Here is a 25811-nt window from a genome sequence, read left to right on the forward strand (position 1 = left end):
GCCGAATGACCCACTGAGATTTGGGAGTTGTTTGTTCCTGTAGAATAATCTACTCCATTTTTACTGTCACATGGTCTGGGAACAATTATTTGATGATTTGCTACAATAACAGAACCAAGAAATCAATACCAGCAAAGCTCTGCTGGGAAAGAACTGGAAAGCATCACTAACAGATGGTTGATTGAAGACAAGGTGTGGAGGTGATGTATGGATTTAAATACTCATGTCTAAACGTTGTAAATTATTTTAGAACAGTGATTCTCAAGTGTGGTTTAGGGACCCTCTGGGATTATGGAAGACCCTTTCAGGTGTCACTCAGGTAAAACTATTTTCATAATATGTTATTTGCCCTATTTCTCTCCCATTCTCTCATGAATATACAATGGAATATTCCAGAGGCTAAATGGCCCATAATATCACAACAGATTGAATGCAGAAACAGATAGGAGAGTCCAGCTGTCTTCTACTGAGCCCGATGTCAAAGAGATTTATAAAAATGTAAAGCAATGCTAATCTTCTTACTAATTTATTTCTATTTTGGAAAGTTTTATTATTTTTTATAAGAATATGTCCTTTATATTAGCAGGTAATAAGTTCATTATTATTTCTAAGTGAATAAATAAATATTTTTAAATATTCAAACCTTTAATTTCTAATATGGTAAATACCAGTAGATATAATCCAATAAACAAAAGCCAGCTCTTGTGGAGTTCTCAATAATTTTTAAGAATATAAAAGTATCCAGAAGCCAAAATATTTGAGAAGCACTGTTCTAGAGAGAATATATAGCACCTATAATAATAAAATTATAATAATTTCAATCTTAAACTTTTAATTATATTTAAAATATTTTAAGTGAGTGGTGTTTGTGCCTACATGGTTCTGGACTGGCTTATAAATAAGGGAGTGCTCATAAATTAATTAAATAAATCCAAATGGGTCACATGAATTTAGTAATCTAAAGTAAATAAACTGGTTTATTTAGAAAAGTATTATTGATAAAGTAAGAGTAAAAATGTTTTTAAATTGTCAGCATACATTTTTTGCCTAGGCTTTACAGGACATTTTTATGTTCTTAAGATGTCAGAGTTTGACACAAAGGTTATAAAACTATGAACTCAGCCAAAGACAAAAGACTGTGTTTCATGATTTTTGATAAGTAAGGTAAATTTAATACTGTTGGTCTAATGACAGTAGCTAAATCTCCTGAGTTACCAACAAAAATACCTATGTGTTTAACTTAAAGGATCTTAATTAGGTCAAAATGTAGACCTGCCTAAACAAAAAATAAGTGTCAGCAAATTAGAATAAATAAAATGCCAAGTAAATAGAGCACAAAAACAGAAACTTACGGTCAGAGGTTTATGAAAATATTTTGGTTTTGATCTTTTAATCCTAACTGCAAATACAGTTTTTTCTACAGATATTAACAGTACTGTTAAGGATTCAAAGCTGTCCTAGAAGTTGTAGTTACAAAAGTCTAAATTGGAAGCTTTAGTTTTCCCTTGGTCTTGTCCATTTTTTGTCCTAATCTATAAAAGCTTGCCAGTTATGTGTACATTACGTTGCTATAACAAAGTATTCACCTAGGAAAAAAAATTCCTGAACTGTTAATTTTTATACAATAATTTATTTTAAGATAAAAAGTGAATGATTGTTAAAATCCAAAGAGAATCCCAAAACAGTCTTACTCTTTAGAAATATTGCATGTACTCAAGTTGACACCCAAGTTGAAAAAAGCTTTGAGACTATTAAGATTGTTTTTAAAACAGCTTAATCTTGATCCTCATGTAAAAAAAAATGTTACCACTTTGTGTCACTGTGAGATGCTAAGGATTGGTGCCTTTTCCGTCTACAGTCAGGTGATCTCATGTTGATGCGGTTCAGAAAACTCCCCTAAAATGAAGGCCTCAGAAGCAAAAGTTCTCTGACCCTGCCTTGTCCTCCTGCCTCTTGTTCTAATTCTTCCCTGAAGCTAGCCATAGAAATCAGAATCTCTCTTCCCCAAAGCAGGTCATAAAAGACAGAACCCCTTTTTCTGAAAGCTAGCCATTAAACCTAAAAGTATGCTATGTAAAAACTGGTCATAAAATTATTATCTGACCTACTTTGTTTTACTGTAAAACCCCCATTCCAGAAAGGGCCCTGTGCCACACCCAGAAGGAAGGAATGCACACTCAGAGAGGCCAGAGAGGATCTAGACAGAAAGGCCTTGCTGGGTTCCCCACTCAGCCTCTTAGCATTAGCTCGCACCCCTTTTGTCCAATCATGTTTCTGCATGGCTGTCCATATGCTGTTGGCCCTAAACATAAAAATGGACAATTTCCCCTGTATCTTTGAGTGTTCATTCTGGAGGCACCCATGTATAAGTTTGTAATTTTTTTCTCCTATTAAATAATCTGCTTCATGTCAGTAAATTTTTAGCAAATCTTTATGGGAACAGTGGCCTTTGCTCCCTACAGTTTGACTAAATTTTGGGGACCAGGGACACTTTGATCCCCACAGTGTCAATAGATTTTGTTTTGGGATGTGGTGTTTTGGAAGAATCTAATCAATTAACACCTTTGAACAAGATATATTTTAAAGCATCTACTATAGTTATAAAATTTAGAAATGATGTTATGTTATTTAAAATACCATGCCTTATTAAAATACTTGTGTTTGTTTTTCTTGGTAGAATTTATAAGTTTAAAAGTAGTAATTAAAACTATATTTGGGTCCCTGGTCTGTGTTATATATCTAATTTACAGGGTGTAAAAATGGTTAACAGAAAAATAACTTAAAATGATAACTGGTATCTAAGTGAACTGCTAAGATAAATAAATAAATTAGATAAATCAGGTAAATATAAATGAGATAAATACAAATGAAATTTTCATATAATTTAAAATCTTAAAGTCATGTTATGTTAAGAGGATGATCATGAAATTTCTGAGTCATTTATAAAATACTAAAACATTATTAAACATAAGTTTAAGTTTATATACCTTGACATCTTATTTTTATATTTAGGAGTGTTAATAAAATTGGGGACTGTTAACAGTTCAAAGTTACTTTAACTTCCTGGGTTTTTCTAAGAGTTGACATCATGATCAATATATGTAATTAAAACTACTAGATAAATGAGAAACAATTATATGTGAAAAATAAGATTTTTTTTAAATAAAAAGTTTATAAGACATGGAAATATTAATAGTTTTGTTAAAAAATTTGTGCCTAATTTATAGGTTTTAAAAAACTGTTTTAAAATTAAATAAGTAAATGATGATTAAAACTAAGTGGATATAAAAGCAAAAAATAAAGGTTAGAAAAGGTTTGTAAAAATTTTAACTTATGATCAAATTGATTAAAATTAGATGGATTTGTTTATAAGATTTTATTAAAATTAACTTTCACATTAATACACTAATAAAATGATAAAATTTGGTTTTCTCTTTTGAACTGGATTTTCATGTGATATTAATAGACATAATAAAAGAGTTTTTTGTTCACCTTTTGAATAAACTCCAAAAAGGGGTGGAAGCAGAGAGAAAGAGAGACAGATTCAGCCTGCCTAATCATTAACTGGTACTTCAGTCTGTCTATATTAGGTCTTATGCTTGTTTGAGAAACTGAGTCTCCTCTCTATCAAAGAATAAGATTTTTACATTTTAAAAATCTTTGAATTAGGCTGGTCCGATGGTAGTGGGTTATCAGAACTTATTAACATTAGTGTCACTAAAGTTGGTATTCAATCCCCCACTGCTAAATTTGACTGGCTTTAAAAAAAATAAAAAAATTAAAATTTAAAAAATCTTTAAATTATCAATTTGACTAAGTAAATGACTATAATTTTATAGTAACCTGAAATCTTATTTCATGACAACAAGTGTCTAATGACAGACAATTCATGACTTTTTGCTTCTTGAGTTTTCACTAAAATTTAAAGTTACTAAAAATGAGAATTCTAGTCAATATATGAGATTCTCTATATAAAGTGTTCCAAATAATATGTTTTTAATAAGAAAAAATTATAAAATAAGTGTAAAATGTATTCTTATGAAATATATATGTAGTTTTGTCTAATTCAGAGGTTATTTAAAGGTTGAATCAAAATCTGAATTTAGAAAGGAAATAAAGACAAAATAAAAAGTAACCTGTAAGAGAAAGACACATAAAAAGACAATGAATATAGAAATATATTTGTGATAAGAAAGGTTAAACAGAAAGGAAGGAGAATAATATTGTAGAGAAATATCTTGTAAGGAAATTTTTTTGTCCTAAACTGACTGGTTATTTAGGAAAAGGGAAAGTTAGGACAAAACAGAAAGCTTTAGATATGTTTATAGATGGTCCATGCAAGTTGGGATAAGGTTCATAAAAGGGAATTTATGAAGGAATTTTGTGTATGATCCAGTTGATTATAATTTAAAAATTTTTTTGGTTAAAGCAACAAAGTTTTCTTGAGATATTAATTTGCTCATAATGAAATTACATAATGTACCCATTTTAATTCTATAACCTGTTTCTTTTTTTTAATTGAAAAAAATTGCACTACAGAAGATTTTTCTTTACCTTTTCAGTAACTGGCCTAAAAGAAGCAAAGATTTTATGCTTTATCAAGATAATCCCTGTATTGTCTTTATTAGTTTTTTGACTAACTAGAAAAACTAAACTTTAAAAGGGTTAAGGTTTGCACCCATATAACTTCCTATGTTATCTTTAGAATCTTTTAATGACTATCACTCTTGGTTAAATAAATGACCATTATTTTATAGTGGCTTGTGATTCTACTTGAACAAGTGTTTCAAGTCTTTGCTATTTGACAAACTTTTCAAAACCCAAATTCTAAATCCAGCCTTTTGACCTCAAGCTAGCTTTTATATATTAGGGTCACTGAAAGTCTAAGAGAGGTATATTAGGCTTATTTGGCATGTTAAAACCATACAGGAAGCATGTCAAATGTGAAATGGTGTTTAACTTTCTTTGGATTTTATTTATATGAGCAGGTTACTAATATATGTTCCAATATTGTAAGATATTGATATGTCTTGTTATATGTTATCAGTATCTTCCACATACTGATTTATGATTTTTACCTGCAACTCCTGTCTTCCTAAAATGTATAAAACCAAACAGTAACCTGGTGGGCTCAGATGCATTTTCTCAGGACCTCTTGACACTAGGATCCCCAGGTCATTGGTCACTCATATTTGGCTCAGAATAAACCTTTTTGAATTATTTTGCAGAGTTTGGATTTTTTCTATTAATAGTATAAATGATCAAAATAGAATCTATAAGAGGCACAACAAAGATGAAATTATGTTAAAAATGGTAATAGTCAAAAGACACGTAAGTTTCATCAGGCAAATGCAAACAGGATAGAAAGCAAAATTCACAATACTTGTATTTTAAAAGTTAAGATTTAAGATAACTAGTGGACAAGCTTTCATTGTTGTTAAAAACATTTTACTTCCAATTCTTAACTTCTCAATTACATTTAAAAAAAAAAAAAGAACAAAGATATACGGAATGTACATTTAAAAAATTAGCCAAATTGATTTTTTAATAATTCTTAGTCTTAAACACACAAGAACATACCATATCTTTGCCCTGAAGTAATTTCAATAAATAATAATGAGAATCTGAACAGGTTACATACATGCTCTGGCTACAAGATATTACAATAAAACCAAAATTTTAAAACAAAAAGAAATTCATAGCCCTAGAAAAAAGAAAGCACCAGGCCCAGATAGTATCACTAATGAATTCTACCAAATATTTAAGGAAGAAACACTACCATTCTCCACAATCTCTTTCAGAAAATAAAAGCAAGGCAACACTCCCCAGCCCATTCTCTAAGGTCAGCATTACCCCACCCTCACCTCTCACTGCCACCCTTTCCTGCTTGGAGGCCATGGGCTGGCTGGACTTGGAGCTCTACTAGCTCATCTTCCCTTCCCTACAGAACATATGGAGGAGATGCGATGGCTGAGATACGCAGCCGGAACGATGGCGCTGGGTACTGAAGACCAGCCTGGTGCCATCACTGCTGCTGCTGGTAGCAAAAGCCAACACTTTCTTGGGGCTGCACCAGCCCCAAAAGTAGCCTTGGCTCAGAGTCCCAATTAGATGAGTTTCCATACACTTGTACGTTGTTTTAATTTTTATCAAGAAGAATGTACAGTCATCCCTTGGTATCCTGGGAGGATTGGTTGCAGGACCGCACCCCCCATGGATACCAAAATCTGAGGATGCTCAGTCTCTGGTATAAAATGATGTAGTATTTGCATGTAACCTGTGTACATCTTCCCATATACTTTAAATCATCTCTGGATTACTAATAATGCACAATGCAATGTAAATGCTATATAATTCGTAGTTGCATTGTATTTTTAAAATTTACATTATTTTTATTGTGGTGTTGTTATTTTTATTTCTTTATTTTTAAATATTTTTGATCCTTGGTTGGTTGAGTCCACAGATGCAGAATCTGTGGATATGGAGGGCTAACCGAATCAGTGTATTTGTCTTGCATTTTTCAAAGGTAATTTCCACCCTTCCCTAACCAGACGGGTAACACACCCCAAAATAGAAAAACACAAAACAACAGGCTCTCCCCATCTGCTTGCATCGGTGGTTGGGTCTCATCTACTTTCGCTTCCTCCTAGCAAATATCCAGAGATCCTGAAATGACTGCAGGGCTCAGGGCCACACGGGTGGGCTCAGAACATAAGTACACAGGCTGGAAAAGTGTGACAATAGACAGATATCTGATGTAGACTTTAGTTTTTCTAAAAAGATCTTTTTTTGGACAGAATCATCTTTTGGAGTGGGGATAAAGGAGGCCTGTGGGAGATAAGAGAGTTCAGAGGTCACGAGGAATCATCCCACCCTGCAGCAAAGCCTCGGACGGGCCACGCAGTTCAAGAGCACCAGCCTGGCCACCCAGGAGTCGCAAGGAATTAAGATGACGATGCGAAAAGGGTGGCCTTAAGTTCCCCAATAGCTAACTCACTTCTCCTGCAATTTAAAAAATCTGATTTTTCTTCATTGTTTATTTTTTTATGATCTCCTTCTACCGTACACCCGAGAAACACATGAAATGTGGACCTTACCAGAGATGGACAGGAGCAGAGACGATGACCTACCTGGAGCTGAGGTCGCGGCCTCCACCTGCCGTCTGCCCCTGCTGGCCCCACGGGAGCCTGAGGTTGGCCGGGGGTCCTGCCCTGTGTGATCTGCACCGCTTCTGTGCCTTCCCACAGCTCTACAGACAGCCTGCCGACTGGCCCATCCTTCAGCATGGTCAAAGGGGAAAGAAACTGAAAGTGCCTCAGGGCCTCACTTGGATGCCTGACACACTTGTCCTCCCTCCGCCCCATCTTACGACATCTCTTAGCTTAGGGAGGAGGAGCGAGGCCAGCCCCATGAGTCCACAGAAGACCCGGATGGCTCACTCATGCCTAGGGAAGAGGGTGGAAAAGTCCATTCGACTAAAACGGATCGAAGTTGTTTCGAGGTGAGGTGGCATCGTCTATACAGGGAGGAAGTGAACTCCATGTTTGTCCCTTCCCCTTGCTGAGGTGGCCGTGGGAGGACAAGGGAGAGCTGGACACTTTAAATCTTCTCTCAGGCTCCGGGTCTGGCCAGGCACCTCGGTGAGCCTGGGCAGGACAGACGGGGTGGGCCTAGTGTTCAGACACGGAGCTGGCGAGAGCCAAAATGCCTGGTGTTATAAAACCTGAGGATTTTCTTAGCATTTCTGGAAAGCAGCCAAAGGTAAGAGAAAACCCTCCCAACTCCTCCAATCAAAGGCAAAGTGTAGAGAATTTGGCAGAGAAGCCCAAGTGAGGTGCAACTCTAAGTTTCCTTGAATATGTGGGCACTTTACAACTGCAGCCAGGGGTGACTGGGGACAAACTGAGCATCAACCATTTCTCTGAAATCTTGAGAAGGGTGACAGGCTTCTCATTGGATGGATAAAGGGTTTGGAGCTGAGATCATCTAGACCTTGAAGTATAGAGTGATGCGGGAAGTTATATGCATTACATTTATGTTCGTATGCAAGTTTTTCACTTACACCCAGCCCTCATTCTGTAAAGGATTTAAAACAATTTATAAAAACATGCCCTATCCGTATAAAGTTGAAAGACAAAGAAATAAGAGCAAAGGGCAGGCTGGGCACGGTGGCTCCCATATGTAATCCTAGCACTCTGGGAGGCTGAGGCGGGAGGATTGCTTGAGGTCAGGAGTTCGAGACCAGCCTGAGCAAGAGCGAGACCTTGTCTCTACCAAAAATAGAAAGAAATTATATGGAAAGCTAAAAATATATATATAGAAAAATTAGCTGGGCATGGTGGTGCATGCCTGTAGTCCCAGCTACTCGGGAGGCTGAGGCAGAAGGATTGCTTGAGCCCGGCAGTTTGAGGTTGCTGTGAGCTAGGCTGACGCCATGGCACTCTAACCCAGGCAATAGACCGAGACTCTGTCTCAAAAAAATAAATAAATAAAAAATAAAAGAGCAAAGGGCAAATAGAATAGGTAAATAAAACCAGAGGACTAGAAATGCAGGCAGAACAATGGGTTGAAGACAGACAGGCAGTGAATCGGAGCCGGATACTGGTAGAACCCAGGCCCAGCAGCAGGGCAGTGCTGAGGGTCGGGAGGCCAGAGGCAAAGCAGTGCTCTTCCAAAGTATGTGCCACCTAATCCCACCGCCTCTGGCTCAGTATACATATGATAGGAAATTTGCATACATAAGTTTGCAAAATATAGAGGGCACCCTCTGCCCACTTCTGCTTTCTTTCTCCCAAAGGAGCAAATACCAATCTGGTTGGGACAGACTCCAGGACATTAACGAGGACATCTTTTCCAGTGGGCAGGGTCACTGTGCCTACCATGTCATACACATGCATGGGTGTCTCTCTCTGTCTCTGTCTCTGGGACAGAGGGGCCAATAAGCTGAGCTTCTGTTAGGCACAGCTGTCCTCTGCTGCTGGCCTCCGTGGGGCATGGCAGCCCCAAGAAGGCCTGGCACAGATCACGCCAACCTGCTCTGGCGTCCCCTCTCTCTCCTTTCTCTGCCCCTAAGCAGTAGGCAGACCCAGGCCACTACTGTGCTGGGCATTTCTGAAACTGTGCCAGCTTCTTTTGCTTATAAGCACAAGAAAGTCTTTGGTGTTCCTCAGCTGACTGGCAGTAAGACTGGGACTCAGGGGTGTTCCTGCCAAGTTTACTAGAAAGATCTACTTGGCAACATCATGCGTCAGCCCAGATAACACGAACCTGGAATTTCAGCTCCTATTTGTCATGGCCTTGTTTTTCCCTGTGTTCACTGCAGAGTCTCTCCTAGATAAGGGTGCCTGGGCCAACACTATGTAGGACCATCAGACCATCCCTGGTCCCTAATGTCTTCCTTTACTGCCATATGACCAGGGGGGCCCGGAAAGCTCCAGCCTGCCTCCTTACTCTGTTCTCCCAGCCAGAGTTAGGCCAAGTAGGTGACAATCCCCAAAGGCAAGTCGATGCTTTTATTCTATCTGAAAGATTTCTCTCCCTTTTGCTAAGTGCACTAGGATCTGATGCCTGGAATTGGAGAGTGAATTGTACATAGTCTCGATCGCAATCCAGCATTATAATGTAATTTTCCAACTTTCCCTTGCTTGCCGAAGTCTACCAAATTCTTTGAACACTAATGGGATGTTCACTACTTTATGTCCAATTATGTCAGATAACCGATCCCAGATTAATTGTATTTTCTTGAAGATCTGTTGCCTACAATTCAGTCTCTGGTTCCCAATTTTTTATCAGTCAGGACTTGGAGGTACCGAGTAACCAGAACCAGCTCCAGGTAACTCAGGGAGAAAGTCAATTTCTTAGAAGTACATTGGGTAACTCACGGAATTTACAGGAAAACTGAAAGACTAGGCTAAGAAAATAGGCAGCCCTGGCAGTAAGATCTCCAGCCCCGGCCATACCCTCGGCCTAAGTACATGGGTGTGGCGAGGGATTTGGCAAGTGTGTTCTTTCCATCCTAATTAGAAAGGAGGACCAGAAACAGTGCACGTTCTCAAGTGACAGGTAAAAATATTATTAATATTTACAGTTTTGTCTCGGGGTTATATTAACTCACTTGCCATTTGTCATAATATAGTTCAAAGAGATCTGTACCACCTGGACAGCACATAGAGTATCACACTGATTGATCACACTGATTGATTACGCTGGTGACATCATGCTGATCAGACAGGATGAGCAAGAGGTGGCCAGCACATCTGCTAAAGAGGAATGAATTACTGTCCTGCAACAGGGCTGAATCTCAAATGCATTATAATGAGCGAAAAAAGCCATACACTGCAAAGTGCATACCCTATATTGCCATGCATATAAAACTTTTAATACAGGCAAAACTAGTCTGTAGTAATAGAAAGCAGATCAGTGGCTGTCTGGTGCTGGGGTTAAGGGCGGGGGTTATCTGCAAAGGGCACAGGGGACTTTCTGGGGTGATGGAAATGGTCTATATCTTGATTGGGGTAGGATTACATTTGGTAAAATTCACCAAAATGTACACTTAAGATAAATTAATTTTATATCTCAATAAAATTGAGCTAAAAAAGAATTAGACATAATTTTAGTACTCTCATTTCATGTATCATTAATGCAGTGTATTAACAGGTGAGGTTTTCCCATTAGTACTGTATTCTTGAGCATGTATTGCTTAGAATAAGCATCTTTCATCCTTATTCACGTCTTTTTTCATGTAATGATTTTTACTTGATCTGACACTGACATTATTTTCCCATTCCTGTTTTTTTTATTTTTATTCATTGATTGATTGCATTTTACTGATATATCTTTAAATAGCTCTGAAGGAAGAAGTTCTTGCTGCCAGGCTCCTGGGATGCGCGTGAAGGGGTTTCTCAGGTGATGTGGAGGGGCTTCGGGTAAGTGAAATGTGACATTTGCATAAAGGAGTCTTAGAATCCCTCAGCACGGCTACCCCCTGCATCTTGCAGTGCGCGTGTTACAGGGCTAAGGCACCCTGCATCTTGCAGTGCGCGTGTTACAGGGCTAAGGCACCGATGCCCACCCTCCCCAGCTGTGAGCATCCCATTGTCTCCTTGCCTGTTACCCCGTCGTCGTGGCCTACGGAGCCAGACCTGTTGCTCTGTACATACTTGGGTGGGATGTGCTGTGTTTGCAGCTCCATGGGAAGCAAAGAAGGCAGGTTAACCTTGGTTTCAAGGCTTCTTAAGCCTTAGAACCATGTTTCCCATCTTTTTTTCTGAGGAGTTTGTGGGTGGCCTGCTAGGGAGAACTCACTGGACAAGCAAATTTGAGAATTATTGATTTAATCTTTCATCGTAAACAGATCGCTATAGTTTAGAATTCCTCATAGATCCTACCTGCCAATGAACATCAGAGATCTTTAAAAGGGGCCTGCAGAAGCAGGTGCTCCTGCCTGCCGGTGAGCTGCTGCCCTGGCCCTGGCTCTGCCTCCGTCCGGCTTCCACGGGCTCCTGGCTGCCAGCGGCCTGCCCCGCCAGCTCGCAGCCCTGTCCTGCCCGGACGTCCGCCTACCAGTGCGGGGCGGCGGGAGCCCCAGGAGCCCCGGGAGCCTCGGAGGTGGCGGGCTGGAGGCACAGCGCTGCCTTCGGCTTCCTGCTGGGTCGGCTGGGCCGGGCTCGCTCCGCGCTCGGGGCGGGGACGCTTTCACTTTTCTTTCCTCTGAAGCCTGGCCCCTTACCGTGTGTGTCAGCGCACAGACTTCCTGTTTGCCCGCGGGCATCTCTCTGTAATTCTCCCAGTCTTCCGGGAGTGACCTCGGGTCCCATCCCTCGAACCTGGAAAGGGGCAGGAACAAATCCAGCGTCCAGGTGAGTTTCTGCCTCCTCCGCCGCTTTACCCCTCGCTCTTGGTGATCGGAGCTTTTCTAATTAATTCCCTGGCCGCAGCTACAGGGTGGAACTCAACTATTTAAACTCCGAGGCTCTCTCTTTGTAAAATAGTGTTTTCCAACGAGGCAGGGAGGTGTGGGGGACTTATTAGGAGACTGTTGAAAGGGAGGACATTGACACACTCCACTCGACATGGGGAACCTGAGGCCTTAAGGCCACACAAGGCCTTCTAGGTTCTTAAGTGCGACCTTTTAACTGAATCCAAATTTTACAGAACAAATCCTTTTATTAAAAGGGGTGCAGCAGAGAAAGATGAAGCTTTTCTTGCCTCCTTTGGTGCTTAAAAAAGGACAATCTTGAAATTATTGTGAATGGAAGTGAGATTTGCCTCTACCCTGTCTTAAGTTCTGATCCTACACTCTGCCCACAATAGGAACTCATTCGTTATCCATTGTGCAAGTAACCAGAGGTAGTTGGGAAGCTGGTGTGAAAGAAGAAATAAGAAGAGTACATTTAATTTCCTCTCTACTATATCATGAACTTTTAATATATTTTCTCTAAGCACCTTCATGATCATTCCCTTGCAATAAATTACTAGAAGTGGGAATTCAAAGAAATACATATTTGGGAGCATTTGACACTGACTACTAAATTAGTTTCCAGAACGTTTGGATCTGTTTATATTTCCACTTGCAATGGCTGGAATTATTGCTATTATTTTCTATGTTGGCCAGTTTGATAGGCAATCTGCTATCAAATTGTCTTTATTTGCACTTTCTGATTACTGGCCAGTTAACACGTGCTTCATATATTCATTGAGCATTTAGCTTATTCTTTCACTGATTGCCTGTTCGTGTCTTGTCCTTTTTTTTCTACTTGAATGCTTGTCTTTTGCTTATCCCTTTGTAAGATCCCTTTACATAATAAAAACCTGAACACTGTCACGTATGAGACATGGTATCTTACACAGTGAAAAATGGGACTTTATAGTGTCAGACAAGCTCCGCTTTGCTGCTGAACATGTTGGTCTGGTGGCTTAACCTGTCTGTGCCTTACATTCATCTTTGGGAATCATAACGGATGAAGAATGAGGATTCTGTTGTGTAATGAATCATCCTAAATGGAGCACCAGGGCCCCTTCCTCTTCTTAGCAAATGTTGATTTTGGCTTTCTCTGACTACACTGATCTTTGCAATATATATCGTGAATAGGAGATTTTTCTCGTATCTGTTCTCTATCTTCCGGAATTTCCTCACCCCAGCAGACTCCCAGTGGCATCTTTTTTTGTCTCCAGTACTGTTGTGGATTATTCTTTTCATGGCATTTTTTTCTTAAAAGATTTTGGAATGAGGAGAAAGAGACTGGGGTGCTCAATCTGCCACTAGGATTCAATCCCTGGAAATATTATAGTTGTTAATTACAGTTTAATTTTCTGTTTGACACAATATGAAATTGGAAAAATGGGATCCACGTTTGCTTGGTTGTTTAAAAGTTTCAAAGTGATTGAATTTTTTGTTAGTACTTCTCCTTTCCTGACAATGTGTCAAGAATGTCATCTGTAAATTTTCTGCCAATTATAACCTGTTGATATTTTCTCATGATCCATATACAGTCAATTTTACAAATGTTGCCTAGGCATGGGAAAAGGCACATGTCTGTTCTGAGATATGAAATGAATTCATCAAACAAGTCAGCTAAGTTGCCTTTACTAAGATGCTTTTCACATCCCTCGTGCCTTTATTTGTGTTTGGCTCATTTGTATTGAAGATTGTGAGTGTTTTATTAAAGTTTCTAAATATTATCAGGTTTCCATGCCTCTACCCAGTTTTGGGTGGTCTCTTTTCGTGAGCATTGCTAGTTAATGGCTCAAGCTGCAGCCCAGGCCATCTTGTTTAACTCAGCTCAATGTGGCCACAGAACACAAGCTTAAGACTATAAGCCTGCAATCAAGAATTTGGAGTTTATTCCCAACTCTGCCACTCTCAAGTTGTGCAACCTAGGGCAAGCTGTCAAACCTCTCTCCGTGTCAGTGTCCTCAACAGTACAAATGGGTGCAACCATAGAAACCATCTTGCAAGGGTTTTCTAAAGATCAACAAGGTCTGGCACGTGGGAAGCACTCAATAAATATTAGCATTTTTAATATCTGCCTTAAAAAAAATATATCTGCCTTATGTTTACCTGCAGCCCCTTTGGGATTACAGCAGCATATTGTCACTCACTCCTGGCCTCCATTGTTGCTGGGAATTGTCATTGTTTCCTGCACCCTTTTAGGCAGATGTTGCCTTGTGGACTGCAAGGGATGCTTTGGGGACCGGAATGCCTGTCTTTGTTGCCCATTTAACGCAGAGAGCAGCTCCCCACACTCCTCAGGGTCTTTGCTTCTATTTCCTTATCATGCCTCTTTCCATAGGATGTTCACGGTGACCAGGGCCTTGGAAGAGGCTCTTTTTCAGCACTTCATCTACCAGAAGATGGAGATCGCCTATGCTATACACAAGCCATTTCCCTTCTTCGAAAGCCTCCGAGACAAATCTTTCATCACCAACAGAATGTACAAGGTGAGTCCTGTTGACCCCTTCCATGGCAGCCTAACCCCCTCAAGTATGCCTGACTACTGAGATCTCAAACCACAAACCACCAGGGCTTTTAGAGTTTGGAAGGCCCATCCCAGGAATGTTTGTTATCATAGAAGTTGGAGATGGCTGGGAGAAAGCGTGTAATAAGGGCTGTATTAGTTTCTAGGGTGTCATGGGGGCTGCCATGACAAACGGCTACAAACCAGGTAGCTTCAAACAACAGAAATTTATTCTCTTGCAGTTCTGGAGGCCAGAAGTCCAAAATCAAGGTGTTGACAGGGTTGGTTCCTTCTAGAGGCCCTGAGGAGAATCTGCTCCCTGCCTCTCCCCTAGCTTCTGGGGGCTGCTGGCAATCCTTGGTGTTCCCTGGCTGTTAGGCATATCACTCCGATCTCCGATCTCTTTCCATCTCTACATTGCCTTCTCTCTTTTGTGTCTCTTCTAAGGATGTTTGGATTTAGAGCCCACCCCAATCCAAGATGATCTCGCCTCAAGATCCTTAACATAATTACATCTGCAAGGGTCCTTTTTACAAATAAGTTCACATTCACAGGTTCTGAATGGGCAGATCTTTGGGGTGTGGGGGGGCCACCATTCTACCCACTACAGGCATCACCCCAATTTATAAGAGCTTATTTCTCACAGTTCATTCTCATGTGAGGCAGACAGGCACTGGGAGATATGCTCTGAGGATAAAAGTGGCTCTCTTTTTATATAATTTTATGTTTTTTTAAGCATTTCTTGAGCCCCAGACCCAGAAAAGTGCCAACAGTAGTGGAACAGTCTTCCCCCAATCTTGGCCTGCTTGGCTCCAGCCCCTCTTCAGGTCACAGCCCAGGTGGGACTCCTCAGAGAGGTCTCCTTGACTCCCTCATCTAATTAAGACCCCCTCATTATTCTTTCATACCCATCTATACTTTCCCTCAACAACACTCCTCTCATTGTAATTGGGTATTTATTTGTGTTTATTGTTTAACGCCCATCTTCCCCACCTGACAGTGCCCGACCCTCTCAATATGGGTAGCACCATGTTGATCTTATCCGCTGCTGTGTACCCAAATTCTGGCTGACTGAGCCTAATCAGTGTTCAGTAAGGATTTTGCAATCAATTCTCTCCTGCCGTGTTTCTCCTTCTGTCCATCCCCTCAGCAAGAGGAATTCTCTGGATGACTTCCCCGTTCAGGCCATCTCAAGTCGGGGGCAGGGCGGGGGGGCATGCATGGAGGCTAACAAGCAATCACAGAATTGCCACTGTGACCACGGGTTAGAGCCATTGCTGAAGAATCCTGCCCAGAGCCTTAAAGATATAATAACACAGTAGCATATTTGACTCCACTTCCCTCTCTTAAAATTTCTCTCTTCCCTCAAATGTACCTAAAAGTAAGGCTTACAAAACAGACTTATTTTAAAGGCTAAATTATTTATTACTATGACTAGTCATTCAAATATATGTGAAGTTCCAAACCTAAACATGTGAAACTGTGACCTCTCTACCTTAGAGGATTTTATACATTTTCTGTTAAATTTCTTCTTAAAGGAGTAGCTTTCTTACAACTTAGACAACCACAAATGTATCATAAGTCTCCATTCAACTTCGTAATCATTTATAATAATCTTTCATCCATTTTTTAAGGAATCTCTGGAAGCCTGTAGTAATTTGGTCCCTGTATCCAGAGTGGTGCACAATGTTCTCACCAAGCTGGAGAAGACTTTCAGCCTGTCTCTTCTGGTGACGCTGTTCAGCGAAATTAACCTGCATGAATACCCCCGTCTGAAGACGATTTTCAAAAGCTTCAAGAGTGGTAAATACTTTTTGCATTTGAGAAGTTGCTATGATAAAAGTTCGGGTCTTTTCCCAGCCCTGTGGGATATGCATGTCCATCCCCTGCTTTCTCTCTGGGAAGGCCCGGGCCAACTTCCTCACAGGTGCAGCTGGAGGACCAAGCCCTTGTTAACTCCGACGCCAACTCTCGCAGAAGAGTTTCTAGAGGACACAGACATTTCTGTCTTACGTGTTCTACAAGTTTGGGGAAAATCCTACACTTTGGCATATTGGATGATGTCTAGGGAATACATAAGGTGACAGAAACGCAAAGTTATGGAGACAAGGTCTGGTGGAAGGATAAGGAGAGCCAGAGAGGAAGAGAAATAGATATTAAGAAGTATCTTTTTTCAGTGCATTGTTCCAAATACTTTATTTCATTATCTCATGTCCTCTTTAAGACAACCCTGTGAAGTCATTATTATAGCTCAGAAGTAACTTTCTCAAAGTTACTTGTCTGTTAAGAGGCAGAGCCAGGGGTCCAAACTGGGTCTCCTAATACCAGAGCCCAAGGTTTTAACCACTAGTCTAGACAAGGACAGCTGAAGGCAGACTATAAAGCCAGAGGAGGGAATAAAGGTAGCTGAAGAGGAAGGGAGAGAATCATGCACATAAACACAGAAAGAGAGTGCCTGAGAAAGAATGGAGAATGAATTACACAGAGAAAGAGAAGAGGTTGGATAAATAAAGGAGAAGAAAAAAGAGCAGTGACAGAGCTGGGAAGAAAGAAGCCAGGGTACGAGGGGGGGCAGTTAGGTGGGAGAAAAAACACTTTGGCCAAAGCGTATGTTCACTTACTTGAGAACAACAAGGGAAGGACCACCAGTTCACACTGGATGTGACATTTTCATTAATTCACCACTGTTGACAGCTCTACATCTGCTCTCTGACACTTCACCATCAAGAGGTTCCTCCCCAAAGGGAGGGATGATTCCTTGAACAGAGGGAAAAGCCCACCCCCAGGCACGGGCAGCTGCAGCATCAGGGTAGCACCAGGAGAAGCGTGGACTCAAAGGCTACGCTCAGTACATCTGAGAGCCACAGGGACCCACGTGCTCATGTGCCCCTGGCTGAGCTTCAGCATCTTCCTGGATCTGAAACTGTGACTTCATTCTGGATCTCTTTCCAAAATCCAGCCTTTTACTTTCCTCTTTCTGTTCACTGGTTGAGACAACTTGACTCCCTTTTTTTTTTTTTTTTTTTTTTTGAGACAGAGTCTCGCTCTTTTGTCCTGGCTAGAGTGCTGTGGCATCAGCCTTCTCATAGCAACCTCAAACTCCTGGGCTCAAGCAATCCTTCTGCTTCAGCCTCCCGAGTAGCTGGGACTACAGGCATGCACCACCATGCCTGGCTAATTTTTTCTATATACTTTTAGTTGTCTGGCTAATTTCTTTCTATTTTTTAGTAGAGACGGGGTCTCGCTCTTGCTCAGGCTGGTCTTGAACTCCTGACCTCTAGCGATCCTCTCGCCTGGGCCTCCCAGAGTGCTAGGATTACAGGCGTGAGCCACCAGAGACAACTTTACTTCTGAAATAAATGATGGAGAAGAATTGTAAGAGAAACCTGCCACTAGCCATGCAGGGGGACAGCATGTGGAAAGCCAAGGGCCTGGAGTATTGCAGGTGGGAGAGAATGCTGATGTGGCCAGATCATAGGGTGTGATAGAGGGTACAGACACTGGGTCTGCAGAAATGAGCAGAAACCAGAATACAAAGGTCTTGATACAACCTCACCCTGCTAATGAATTTTTATTTTCTTATTTGACCCATGGAGGTATAATATGTTCATTTATTAAAATACAGACCTCTATTAAAATTATAGCATGTACATCACTGACTAAATTCTATCCCTGGATACAAACTCAAACGCAACCTTATGTGCAAAACCACTTTGGTATTAGATCGGGGGTTAAATGCAGTTATTGCAGTACTGAATGCCCAAATCAAATAAATAAGACAGAAAGGGGCCACAAATGGATAATGATGACAATGCATCGGTTCTATGCACCGTGGGAAGAATGAACAACTCTATGTCCCCGTTCTATTGGAAGGCACATGTTAAGAAATTCCCATCCCCAAATAATTCTGAGTCTCCAGGGTGCTGATGTATGTTCCTTCACCAATCCCAGTTACCACTTCCTATGGACAGTGGAGCAGAGCCACACCGACCCTACTGGAAGTCCCAGCCGGCCCAGCCCAAGGGCACTCCCTCCAGACCCTGCCGCTGCTGCCCCCGCCGCCACCCGCTCCACGCAGCTGTCCGCTCCGTGTGTCCAAAGGCAGTGAGCCCGGGGCATCCTCGCAGCAAAGCAGTGAGATCCCGGGCGAACCACCCAGCTCTTCTGACCCTGCCGTGTCTCTCCCTGGACTCATCCAGGAAGGAAGGAGAGCTGCAGGTGAGAAACAGCCCCATCCAACACCTGTGCAGCCCAGCCTAGGGCACCTGCCCATACTACCTACAACCCCAGGGTCTCATCTTTTATTCGTCTGGTCCTTCCCTTGCACCCATCCACCCATACACAGCCCTTTTCAAGAAGGATTGTGAGCACTTCCTGGGGCCTGGGTAAGGCCTAGAGTCCAGAATACCTGCTTCCCACTGCTGGGACATCCCAACCTCTGCCCTTGGGCCTGGGTGCTCCGTCTGCTCCAGGCATTTTTACCATCCACCCTCCTCCCTGACACCCAGCCCTTGTACCTGTGATGAGTTTTCTTTCTCCCTCCAGTGACCAATGACAACTTAACACCCAAAATGAAAGAGGAAGAAAACTCACACGAGATGCCCAGCCCTCCCCCTGACACTGTGCAAGGTAACCTTGACTGGGGCTGACTTAGCTTAGCTCAAGGTGGTGTGAAGGGTGAACACACACCTGCCAACCAATGGGCTGTGGCAGGAACCCCGGGAAAAAGAATTGGGCTAAACAAAGAAAAAGAAGGGGGCCGATTCATTCACTGGGCAATGAAAACAAACCTATAATCAACACACTGCTCTGAATTCACGGTAAGGAGCAGCACTGCCCTGGCGACCCTCGCCTGATCCTCCCCCACCTGACCATGGGGGCCTTTCAGTTTCAGCCTTCTTCATTTTCATAGGGTTTGGATTCTAAGAGTAGTAGTATCAAAATTATTAGAAAAGATGATAAAATGTGTAAAGGTCTGCTGGGCCCAATATTTAGCTTCTAAAATTGTGTCATTTGTCCTCCCCAAACCATCACTATAATGGAGTTTGATTACATTAAATATTAGAGTGGCATATTATTGGGCATTGTCCAAAATGATATCATGGACTCTAAGCCCTCCAGTACTGAGAACAGGGGTCCTGTTTGATCCAAATTATGTTTCCTCCACTCTTCCAACACATACCTTCCAAAAAAGGTTGACATAATCAGGAAGCTAACAACAGCGGAAGATTCCATCTTCTAGCTTTTCAAGGGAAAACAATAAGTACCGTTATTAAATTAACAAGTGGCTAATTGAGAGTAAGTGGTAGTTCGTTCTCCCACTCTATCCCACCCTTGCCCCAGCCCTGTTGCTCAGTCACTCCGTCCTTCCTCCTCACTCTGGTCCCTGCTTGCTGGTCCTGGGACCTGTAACTCTTTTTCTTCCTCTGCTCAGTGTCCAGTGACAACCTGACCCCCCAAATAAAAGATGAAGAAGACCCTCAGGAGATGTCCTGCGCTCCCTCATGTCCTACGCCAGGTATCTTGATTTGGACGACTTAAGCTCGCCTTTGTTCTGTGTCTATCAAGAGGAAAAGCCTTTTAGATCTTCTCTGGACAGGGCTCTCCTCCTTGCTCTCAGCTGCTCACTCGGCCCAGCTTCTGGCCGCCCACCCAGCACTTGGGAGCTTGGACAGGTGGGAGACCCAAGCTCTGAATGGATAGAGTCCCTGGGGAGGGCAAAGGAGGCCAGTCTGGAAAAGGTAGACTTGGAGGGGGCCACTGATGATGAGGGACAGCAGCCCACCAGTACCTGCTAGGCCAGGACTCCAATGTCATTAAGTGTCTGCAAAGGGGGAACATCCATCTGCCACATCCATCCATCCCTGGGGGTTGTGGCAGGAACGCCAGAGGGAAAGCACAGGGAACTGAGTCAGGGCCGGACTCCTGGACTCAGCCATGGGGCTGAGGCCACTTCAATAAAGTAATGCTCAAAACTGTTCCGTCAAAATGCAAAGCAAACGAACAAAATCACTGTACGGCCCTAACGGGGAATGGATGCAGCAGACGTGGGTGGTTCTTCCTCGTCCCACCCTGACTATGTGAAACTTTCACTTTCAACTCTAGTCATTTCTATATTGTTTGGATTTTTAAGAGTAGATATTATTAAATTAATTTGAAAAGTAATAAATTATTTCAAGGGTCTAATGGCTGCTTGCCACCTGCCTCAGTTACCCGTTCCTGGGCAGCCAGAACTGGAGACAGATCTCAGCGCCGTGCAGATAAGGGGACTACGACCTTCTGTGAGATGGATCTTCTCAGTTATGGCTTCAAGTCCTGCTGTCTTTGTGCAGCAAAAACTAGCAGAATTTTGTTTGTATTTGCTGTGAACAGGTGCTAGCCAGTGCAGGCGACCTCCTGCTTTCTTCATACAGTCCTTGTGTACAGCAGTACAAAAGGCACTTGGCCTCGTTCACTATTTCTCAAGGTGCAATAATCATAGACAGAGCAGTTAAAATATCCATGTACAGACATCTAAACAGTAACACCTATTTGTCATATGACAAAGACATTCCTCTTCATCATGGCCCTGAGAATTCAATGTCACCACTTCCCATTGCTCTCAGCTTCATTCCCTGAGCAAGGGCTGCCAGGAGCCCTGGTACCTCTCTTCCATCCGATAAGAGAATCTCTCTAAACGGGTCAGACTGAGCCTGTGCTGTGGGGCAGTTGTCCCTTGGTCCGCTGTGACAGTCATACAGGCAACAATAACCACAGGTTGGTAGAACCAAGGCAGAGCCAGGAAACCCTCAGAGCTGGCAGATTCCCAGCCCTCGGTTACACCTCTGTAATTTTCCCATTGATTTCGCTTGGCACTTTCTCTTCAGCCTGTTCTGAGCTCTGAAATGAAATACATTTCTTTTGTCAGTGATAAGAGATGAATCTCTGGAACCAAATGACCCGAAAGAGCCCCAGGACGTATCCATCAGACCTTCAAACAAGAAACGTAAGAATTGCCTTTCTCCTCTAGATGTCAGAAAGGTGAATTCAGAGTTGCTTTCTGTTTTTCTGATCATTTCTTGTCATGAACACCCATGATGTCACTATAGTCACTCTGCCCATCATAGTTTGTTTCTGTAATTCCCGTTCACTGCACCTTCCTCGAAGGCCTTTATAAAAATTATAGGCAAATCAGAAAGTATTTAGGAACATCAAAATATGCATTTGTTGGACTTGCCTGTTCTGAAATCATTAATCTCCTGTATCCACAACTTCTTAGAGTGTTAGTTGCACCAACTTCTTGACTGAAAGTTGGTTCCCCAGAGAGGACACAGCTTCCTCCTTAGACATGACCGGGCATTCTCTGCCCTCTGTCACTCACACCTCATGGTGGGAGGCAGGGTGGATGCCCATCCCTTGCTACCCACTGTCCCCATCTAGTCACTTGCTCCCCATCCTCTCCTTTGGGACTTAGCCATTCAATTAAAACACTCCTTCTCATCACCACTGTCACCCATTGATTTCCCCATCACTCCCCAGCAGACCCCAAAGGCTGTTTTTCTGTAACCTCAAGTCCTGCCATCTTCCGAGATGCTGTCAAGGTACACATGGACAGCAGACAACCCATCCAAGACTCTGGCTTCTCGAACCCTTCTCATTTCCAGTGACTTTTTCCTCCACCAGTTCTTATCCCTCCATGCCCAAAGGCAATACATAGACCTCATCATTCAAACCTGGCTCAATTTCCCAAGAGTTCATTTAAGAATTCCCTTTTTTGACACCTATCCTTGAAGTTTGCTCCTTCTACAGCTATTGTTCAACCTCTGCTCTCTCCTTCTCATCCCAATCCTAAAAAAACTTCAGAACTATCCCTTTCTGTTTTCTCATTATTTGTTTTCTCTACAGCTGTCCTTCAGCCTAATTCGGATCACCAGTCCACTGGCCTTCCCCTCCTCCAGTCCACCATTTGCTGTTCTTCACGCCCCTCATTTCCAGCTTAGAGTCCAGCATCTATCATTTCAGTCATCGATGGCCATTTATCTTAACCTGCCTTTCCTCTTTGTCTTTTCCTAGAACTCTCTGGCAGATCTGGGAGGAACCTACTTATCTGCTTTCTGCACTCTGGATCTGAAAGCAGGCGATGCTGGACAGAGGCACATTGCAGGGCAGGGTGCACGCGCTGTGTCTTCCTGATTCCAGCACAAATGATCTCTCCAAGCTGTGTGACAATTCCACTTCCTACAGTGATCCTTTCAAATTTTGATCTCTGTTGTTCAAACCTCGGATCCCCCTTACCTCCTCCTTTTTGCTCAACAGCTGACTTTGCCATCTGCTTCATAGAAAGGTATCAGTTGTTTCCCACCGCCAGCCCTGCAACCCCTAACTGCACCTGCCTCCTCCTCTCCAGTTCTCTCTTTTTCTCTCGGGCAGTCTTTGCACCTCGCCTTACAGTATCCGGTGCCCAGCACAGCCGTCTCTCTCTCACACAAGGGTCTGCACTCAGCCAATGCCTAAGCCTATCGCAGCTCGTAAAAAATACTTCCCCTTGATCCTCATCTCACTTCAGTGCCTCAACAGCCCTCTCCTTCATTTCACAACCACTCTTGTAGAAATGAGTTACCTAAACTCCCCGTTTCCGCTTCTTTACTTCTCTCCCTCCTCCATCACTTTAGAGTTCCTTCTTCCCCAGTTACTCCACGAAGTAGCATCACCTAAGATCACCAGTGACCTCCTAGCTAATGAGGTTTGAAGACCAGAAGTAAAAGTTGAATATCATTGATATATAAGGTTGGCAGATCTATGTTTCTAACTATAAAAGATTATCTTTATCCCTTCTTCTTAGGAAATAAAAGAAAAAGATGTATCTGGGAACCTCGAAAAAGGAGACCTCAGAAAAAAAGGCTGCCAAGAGGTAAGATGAGGGTACAAGAGGAGGCTGGAGGCTGGAGATAGCTCATGCAGGGCTTGCAGGTCAAGGTGTGGGGGGTTGAATTTTATTCTAAATGCCACAGGAAGCCATTGAAGAGATTTAATCAGTGAAGTGACACAATCCTTCAAGTCCAATTTGGTTGCTATTTAAAGAGTGAATTGGAGATAGGGAAGAATGGAGGCAGGGCAGCAATTGGGGGCAGAAGCTGTGACAGTTACTGGCAGCCTGGATTCGGATCTGGCACTGGAGATGCAGAGAAGAAGGCCAATTCAAGATCAGTTTGGGAGGTAAAGTCGACAAGATTTGATAAATTATAAATTGGGAATGAGAAAAAAATCAAGGCTTACTCTTCAATGTCTGGCACGAGTGATTGAGTAAATGGTAATGCCCATTGCTGAAGGAAGATACAAATATATTTGGGGGAAAACATACATGGGAGGGTTCAATTTTTGACCTGTTCATTTACAGATTTCTGCTGGCCATCTACACAGCTGTGCCAGTTATGTGTTGGATCTGAGCTCTTACCCCACTTGCATTTATATGTTCTTTATATATGTATGAGTTGTGCAGAAACACAGGTACCTGGGTCAGGGAAAAGAATTCCTTACTGATGTTCACAACCAGCTCAACAGCCAGAGCAACACTGCAGCATTTGTCTCTCATACACAAACCCACCCTCCACCTAGACAAGACTACATGGCCATGGCCGTTTCTCCTCAGATGTTGCCACTTAATGGTTCAGGAGTCACGCTAGAAAAAATCAGGAAATAAGCCCCAGTGGTCTGGGATTTCCCCAAATTTATCTGGTTGACTTCAACAAGTGGTGCCTGGAGTGAAAGCAGGTGGTGATTTGGGGGGAGAAAAATAGGCATAATAAAAAGACATTTGAAAAAGTAGTATGTAAGGAAAAAGAAAAGAAAAAAAATTATAAAGAAATAGAAGTAAAGTGAGGTACAGGGGTACAGAGATCTCTTGAATGGGCGAGAGCTAGGGGCATGAAAAGGGAGGTTACTGACTGGGATAGGCGGGGGCTTACTGGGTACCCCAACTTAAACTATTCACAAATCACTACTTGGTCCAGGGACAGCCTCACCTGGGCAGGACACTCAAGAAAAGCTCCAAGTGGTGGATCAGGTGACTCAAAGGAAGGATGACGACACAACCTGCAACTTGAAGGTAGTGACAACGGCCCAAAAGACAAGAACTGAATGTGCCCAAGCGTCCAGATCAAAGGGTAAGGCTGATGAGGGAATCTACGTGGGAGGGTCTCTCCTGGAGCAGGTGCAGGGTTAGGTATTAACAGATCTGTAAGGTCAATAGAAGAAGGAGGGAGAAGTACAGAGAATGACGATGGGGTGTAACAAGAGGGACAAAGAGACAGCAAGGATCTAGTGCACCTAAGGAGTTTATGTTGAAGAAACAGATATGTTGACAGGGACAGCTGTGGCCCAGGGCAGCAGCTCTGAAGTCTTTGGTCTCAAAACTCCTTTATACTCTTAAAAATCATTGAGGACTCCAAGGAGCTCTTTTTTTATGTTGTTTATGTCTATATGTACTGTACTAGAAATTAAAACTAATAATTTTAAAGTATTTATTTATTAATTGATTTAAAAGTAACAAAAAGCCAATTACCCATTAACATAAGTAACATATTGTTTTATGAAAAATAAATGTATTTTCCAAAACAAAAAATAATTAGTGAAAAGAGTGACATCACTTTATATTTTTGCAAAGTTATTTTAATGTCTAGCTTCATACAAGAAGCTAGATGCTTATATCTGCTACTACATTCAATCAGTTGTGATATGTTGTTTTGGTTGAAAGTATAGGAAGAAAATCCAGCCTCACACAGATTTGTAGTTGAAAAGGGTCGAGTACTTTAAAAGTCTTTTTGAGATATCTGTGGATGTTGATCTTTAATACAACACCAAAATACAGTAAGTGGTAGTTTCTTAAACAGTAGTTGTAATGTAGAATCTGAAACCATATCAGTCAACTTTATGAAGTTACTCTGTTACAGTAAAATATATGATGCCATCTTGCATTTTGGATGGATCTTCTACTAATGTAAGATTTTATAATAGCACAGACATTTGGAAAATATCAGTTCACTAAATTATACAGTGTACTTGCAACTCAAACAATCACACAAGATTTTTTCTTGAGATAACATGGTATTTCAGGATGCAGCAGAAGTACTTTATATGTACTTCCAAGTTTTTCCATATAGAATATTAAAAAGATGTATACTCAAGGGTAGAAATGTAATACAATTAATAATTGTTACTGGCTCACCAAGAACATTCTTAAGTGAATCTGACTTTTTTTTTTTAAATGATGGTGAGCAGGTGACAGTGAAGAAAACAATGATTCCCGCTGACGTTTTGGGACACTGCTTTGATTTGTACTAAGGTACCAGCAGTCTTACCTGCCATTGCTCTTGCATG

General features: G+C 41.9%; 2 protein-coding genes across 4 annotated transcripts in view; one reads left to right on the forward strand and one right to left on the reverse strand.

The window, feature by feature from the left end:
- Positions 1–11697, reverse strand: part of LOC138385647 (nuclear body protein SP140-like) — a 70182-nt gene extending 58485 nt beyond the window's left edge. The window contains exon 1 of the mRNA XM_069471947.1: positions 11388–11697. Coding sequence (XP_069328048.1) covers positions 11388–11401 — 14 coding nt within the window. The 5' untranslated portion in view covers positions 11402–11697. The remainder of the gene's footprint in view (positions 1–11387) is intronic.
- SP110 (SP110 nuclear body protein) overlaps positions 7441–25811 on the forward strand; it is a 29693-nt gene continuing 11322 nt past the window's right edge. For all 3 annotated transcript variants that reach the window (XM_069472014.1, XM_069472061.1, XM_069472106.1), the window contains exons 1-11: positions 7441–7761; positions 10846–10925; positions 11790–11858; positions 14292–14439; positions 16091–16259; positions 18408–18674; positions 19002–19085; positions 19891–19974; positions 21364–21441; positions 23278–23346; positions 24446–24598. In XM_069472014.1, coding sequence (XP_069328115.1) covers positions 10909–10925; positions 11790–11858; positions 14292–14439; positions 16091–16259; positions 18408–18674; positions 19002–19085; positions 19891–19974; positions 21364–21441; positions 23278–23346; positions 24446–24598 — 1138 coding nt within the window. In that variant the 5' untranslated portion in view covers positions 7441–7761; positions 10846–10908. The remainder of the gene's footprint in view (positions 7762–10845; positions 10926–11789; positions 11859–14291; positions 14440–16090; positions 16260–18407; positions 18675–19001; positions 19086–19890; positions 19975–21363; positions 21442–23277; positions 23347–24445; positions 24599–25811) is intronic.

The sequence above is a fragment of the Eulemur rufifrons genome, chromosome 1, assembly GCF_041146395.1.
Source record: "Eulemur rufifrons isolate Redbay chromosome 1, OSU_ERuf_1, whole genome shotgun sequence".
NCBI classification, from domain to species: domain Eukaryota; kingdom Metazoa; phylum Chordata; class Mammalia; order Primates; family Lemuridae; genus Eulemur; species Eulemur rufifrons.